The following is a 5,809-nucleotide window of genomic DNA, read 5'->3' as shown; positions in this document are numbered from 1 at the left end:
CAGGAGGGGATGTGGGAGAGGGACAAGGCCTATGGCTTCTGCCTGAACTTTGCTTCCGCAGCTGGAAGGGGTACAAGATGCCTCAGCTCCCAGGGCTCCTATGGATGAGCTGGGGCCCGGGCTGACAGCACAGGGCTCCGGGAGGGGCTCTCTCCCCTATGCTGATGGGACTCGAAACCCTCTTCCTGGCCCCAAGTCCTACTCCCTTCCTGAGAGTCCGTGGGAGCTAACTGAAGGGAGGCTAGCTCTGACAGGAGCATCCACAGGTGGGGAACGGTGGGCTGGGGGAAAACATAGGCATCAGGAGTGGAATGGAGTGCCCTAGCCCGCTGGAAAACACCCAACCCCCACCCTGCAGTCTCTTTCCCCCAGTCCCCTTCCCCCACACAGACCTCACCCTGCCAACATCTGGGGCTCTCAGTCACCTCCTACTGAGTTCCCCTCCAATCCCTTGGACCGCAAGAGCATTGCTAGTCACCTCCCAGCCATGGCTCTTGGTAAATCACAAAACAGTATGAGGTTGCTCAATATCTCACCCAGATTCACCTTCAACTGGGCTCAGCCAAGGCCTTCCTTTGACTGTGAACCATCAGGGCCTCCTCTATACTACCTGGTCAAGTCTCCATCTCAGGATCCAGATGATGGCACGTCTAATGGAGGCTTCCCAGGCTCAGGGGCACAGAAAGCAGTGGTGCAAGAAGGAGTGAACCCTGACTAGATACAAAAACTCAAAAATGGACAGCACAATAATACCTAATTGTAATTTAAATATGTTAAAACACTGAATGAAGCTGCATCTGAGCTATAGTTTTTTTGTTTTTTTGTTTGTTTGTTTGTTTGTTTGTTTGTGTCTTTTGTTTTTTTCTTTTTCCTTTTTTATATATATATTTATTTTTTATTATTATTATTTTTATTTTTTTCTCTATATTAACATTCTATGTCTTTTTCTGTTGTTTCGCTAGTTCTTTTCCTAAATCGATGTAAATGTACTAAGAAATGATGATCATACATCTATGTGATGATATTAAGAATTACTGATTGCATATGTAGAATGGAATGATTTCTAAATGTTGTGTTAATTTCATTTTTTTAATTAATAAAAAAAAAAAAAAGGAGTGAACCCTGTACAGTCATGGATGCCAACCCCACCCTGACCCTCGGTGTCCTCAGGCACCCTCACTCTCTCCCACAGGGGTCTTTCTTGCTCTCTCCTTGGTATCACCTTCCTGGTGGCCTCCTTAGAGATCCCCTCCTGCCAGAGTGGACATGGTCAAGGAAGCCATGGTCCCCTCACCCCTTCAGCCCACCTGCCTGACTGGGGTTTGGACAGCCTGGAGGTGTCAATTGACAGAAATGCTGCTGTCACCAATCGCCAGCCCTGACTGGGATGCAACTGAGGAGCAGCACTCCCTGTGGTGTGGCATTGACCAAGTGGGCTGGACACCTGGAGGTTCCTGTGTCATGTGCAAAGTGCAGGCATGAAATGTGCCCCAGACAACTGAGTGTTGCATAATGTTGTCAGGGTGCTCTCTCCAGCGCCTTCTCCCATCAGAACCAGAGGAAAGCTCAACCACATTCCTGTGCTCTCTCGAACCCCTGTGGGCTCCCTTGTGAGTAAGGCAGCACAGCATGGTCTCACAGCATTTCCACATGAGGAACAGAGGCCCCACAGGGCCATCACTTGCCCCTGGTCCTACTGGGAGTCCAAAGAGTGGTTGGTTCTGCCCAGATTGGTCTGAGCTGAAGTCAACTCAGCACTCAACACCACTGCCCAGGGTGTTTTTCCCACCCTCATGCTTTGTGGGTGCATTTGCAAAACCCAGGACCCTTATGCTGACAGGGAGGAGAGATCTGCATTTCTCTGAAATCCTTCCTCACCACCGCCAAGCACAGGATGGGGACTCCAAACCCACATGCCCAGGACACAGCCCAGGCAGCACGTTCTGTACCTCCTGACAGCTGTGTGACTCCCTCTAATCTCATTTATATGTGTGTCCCCTGCTACTGCTACATCCAGGACCTTAGTGTGGAGCCTGTCGTCATGTCCAGGACACATCATGTCTAATGCATGTGGAGGCCGTGGAGGCCTCTGGGACAGATGGCTGGGCTAACCCTGGACTCTGTTGCACACCTGAGATTTCCCTCTGCCCCCCAATGAGCTAGGCCCCGTCTGCCTCTCCTTGATCCTAAGACATTTATTCTCTGTACTGCCATGCTGTGACACACATGGTCTGGGCAGTGTCTTGTGATGTCCTCTCCAGCTGGGAACATGAGGCCTTAGGAATTAGGAACTTGCCCATGTCACCAGGCTGGAAAGTGGTGGAGCTGGGTTTTGGACCCAGATCATTGGACCCTAGGTCTGGGAATGGCAATTCAGGCAGAGCAATGCCAGAAAAGATCCACCACATTCCCCGTAAGGAGCCCAGATGCTCACCACATCGATCTGGATGAGCTGCTCTGCCAGCATCCTGGGAGGGAACACCACGACTGGGGCTTTCCCCTCCCTCAGTCCCTGCTCTTGGTGCCCATGTGAGGATCAAGAAAGATCTCCTGGTGGAGTGACAGCTGGCGTTGACTGCAGCGGAACAGATGGTATTGCAGGTGGCACCTGGTCTGCTTCCTGCTGCTCAGTGGGTGCCTCAGGTGGTGAGGCAGCAGGTACCAGATCCAGAGAAGCCACAGGCTTTAGGCCTGAGGGTGGCAGCTGAGGTGGCATCAGAGCCACCACCTGCTCTGCTGGTAAAGCAGGTGAGGTCTCCAGCTTCGGCTCCAGAGCTGGGGATGATGAAGCCTCTGAAGGTGGCAAGGCAGGTGGCCTTGGAACTGCCTCCCTCTCTGGAGCTGGAGTAGGCAGAAGGAGCTCTGGAGACCACGGTGGAGCCAGGTCAGCAGCTGGCATTGCAGGTGCTGCCACAGGTGCCTTCAGGTCTGCAGCTGACTCGATTTCTGCTGCCATCGATGGAACTAGCCCTGGAGGAAGCAGTACTGTGGTTTGCAATGCTGGGTCTCACGTACGAGCCCCAAGAGGTAAAGATGCAACAACAGAACTGGCTTTCTATGGACCTTTCTTGGCAAAGAAATGACTGCAGTGACTCTCCAAGGGGTACCACCCTCACAAAGTCTTTCAGACTGCAAGTGCTCAGGGGAGTGGACTGATGCCCTTCTTTACTCCCTGCCCAAAGGCAAAAATAAACTTTGGCCCGACCCTCATCTCCTCCCATACTTCCCAGCCACCTCCATGCTCCTCACCCTGTGTCTGGGTCTCACTGGCCACTAAGGACTCCAGCCAAGAGAGGAGGTCCTGGGCCTGCCTCTCCAGGGCAGACCCAAGCAGTGCCACCTGCGCGAAGGACAGCAGCTCCTTCAGGCTGGAAAAGTCTGGGGGTTCACAGAAATCATCAGGAAACTCCTGGAGCCAGGTCAGCAGGAGGCAGGAGAAGGTGCTGGGGGTGGACAGGGCCACAGAGTGATTAATGTCTGTTCCTGCCACACTGCCCTCTGGTGACCACCCTCCCAGGTGGGGCTTCCTGGGCAGGACCAGCCAGACTATTTCTGTCTGTATCTGCTGTGCAACCTCCCACTGGAACAGAAACAGCATGAGGACAGGGAGGGATTGTGTCTGCTCAGCCAATGGCACTGCACTTGCACACAGTAGGAACTGCATAAATTGCCTGATGAGAGAACAGAGCATGACCCTGCCTCAGCCTACTCAGGGCCATCATGTCACCTCAGTCTGGAGTTCATGCCCTGCGGTCATGCCTCCTTCTCTGCGAGGCATGTGAGGTTCTCCTCTTCCCACTCTCATGGTCCCGAAAGGGCACGGGCGCACCTCACTGCATCCACCCGCAGCCAGGCTCACAGGACTGGGTAGTGAGGTTGGATTTGGGAGCTGCATTCTCCCCACATCTCCTGAACTGTGTCTGTGTGCTGCTGGCGTGGTGGAGGGGCAGCAGAGTTGGGTGTGTGTGGAGTGTGCTCTGAGCACCCTGTGTCCCAGGAACTCTTGCATGGGTCTCTGAGAATCCGGACGTCCTGCAGTGGATGGAGCCCAGACCTCTGAACTCCAGGGAGAATCATGAGATGGATGCAGAGACCTGCCCAGTCCTTCCTGGCACCGGCCCCCACTCCCCATCTTGAGCTGTGAAGAAGGAGCTCCTCTCTCCTCATGCTGAATTCACTCACTTTTTCAGGCACTCCTGGCCTCTTCCATCCCTGTCTGGCAAATTGCAGCTGTTTGCATACCTGCAGGGTACATGGGGGTGTCACATGTAATTTCTTCGAAGCACCCCTACTCATGACATCTACTGCTATCTGACCCCCTATGATTTGGCAAGCAGGAGGCCACAGGCAATTCTGCTGTTTTGTTCAATGAAGTAGGCTAAGTGCCTTGAAAAGGGCCTGCACATAGATTATTCTTCCTATATCCTAGATGAATGAATGATCCCTTAGCTGCTCCTTCAAAGATAACTGGTGAGGCCTGGGGCTCTTCAGCCAGCCCCCAGCATAAGTGGCAACTCAGGCCACACTGAAGACAGAATCCAGTTTGATGCAATGCAAACCTCCTCTGAAAGGGAATATAGGATTCCAAAGGTCACTTTGGAGCAGAGCCTCTTCGCATTGAAAGGAAAATTCTCAACGTTGACAAGCCCTCTCCACCAAGCCCCCTCTCCAGAAAGCCTGGCATGGGGAAACACTTTCCATGACCCAGAATCACTCAATCCTGACTCTGACCTCAGCAGGTTGGTCCTTCTATGACTCCACTAGCAAGAGGAGGAAACTGAGTTTCGATGCTGCAATGACCTTCCCCAGACATTCAGCTCAGGCATGCCAGATTGATTATGAGATTGAGGAGGAAGCCTTGCTCACCTGTTGGACACCCGGTCCAGGACTTGCTGAATGGAAAAGAAGTCCTGGTAATTTAACACGAGAAGGGATATGTAGGTCTGGTCACCCTCTGCAACAGCTGCCACCATGTGCTTCATGAACTTTTCCCAGGCTCCCACCTTGCCGGTGTCCTCCAGGTCACTCTGGACTGGGGACACCTTTGCACCCTGAGAATGGAATAGCAGAAGAAGGTGGTTAGCCACTGGACTGGGAACCAGGAGAGGGCCGGTGCTGTGGGTGTATGTATACTTGCCTTTCCCTGCTCCTCCCTGCCTTGGGGCAAGAAGTGGAGCAAGAATGCATCTAGCAGAAAAAGTCCCACACTCCAATGTAGAACTCAGGTGGGGGAATAATGAAGTCACAAGGAGTTGTGCATCAATGTGTGGAAAGCACTTTATCCACATGATTCCTCATAAATCACCCCCATTCATGAGATGGGGGTACTCAACTTCACGCAGGACAGAAGCTGGAAGCATTCACACTGAAGCTTTATGATCTTTCCTCCATCCTGTGGAAGAGGGGTCTACTCCAGACATGGAGGGGAAGAGCCTGCTCACATCCTATTCTTCCCTACTGTGGAGGCAGTGCATCAAGAACACCCAGATAGCGAGAACACCTTTGCTTTCACACCGACAAAAAATAAGACTTGAACATCTTTTACCTTAAAAGTAGTTCTGAGTACCTGCAGCCATGGTGATCCCTGCTCAGACCAAAGATCAAGTGTCTGCACATTTCCCCAGTTCACATCAATAGGAGATGACAACTTTTGGGCTCAGGATTAACACATTGCATGGGGATTACTTCACCATCACCACTTGCCTTCCCAACAGCCATCTATGACTTCACGTTTGATCACAAAGTGCATATGAAGTTTCCCAATATGGCCATGGATGACCCCGTTCCTCATGTCTCCTCACACTGAAAG

At 52.2% G+C, this 5,809-nt stretch overlaps 1 protein-coding gene across 1 annotated transcript; it reads right to left on the bottom strand.

Annotated features, from left to right (window-relative positions):
* Positions 1-1,132: 1,132 nt before the first annotated feature.
* LOC143687189 (uncharacterized) lies at positions 1,133-5,501 on the bottom strand. The gene is made up of 4 exons (XM_077163924.1): positions 4,867-5,501; positions 4,183-4,242; positions 3,250-3,443; positions 1,133-2,970 (listed from the first exon to the last, which is right to left on the bottom strand). Exons 1-4 carry the CDS (start codon positions 5,286-5,288, stop codon positions 2,537-2,539), a joined length of 1,110 nt encoding a protein of 369 aa, XP_077020039.1. The 5' UTR covers positions 5,289-5,501; the 3' UTR covers positions 1,133-2,536.
* Positions 5,502-5,809: the final 308 nt, after the last annotated feature.

This window comes from Tamandua tetradactyla, chromosome 1 (assembly GCF_023851605.1).
Source record: "Tamandua tetradactyla isolate mTamTet1 chromosome 1, mTamTet1.pri, whole genome shotgun sequence".
Taxonomy (NCBI): Eukaryota; Metazoa; Chordata; class Mammalia; order Pilosa; family Myrmecophagidae; genus Tamandua; species Tamandua tetradactyla.
This window is presented reverse-complemented; position numbering and strand designations above follow the sequence as displayed.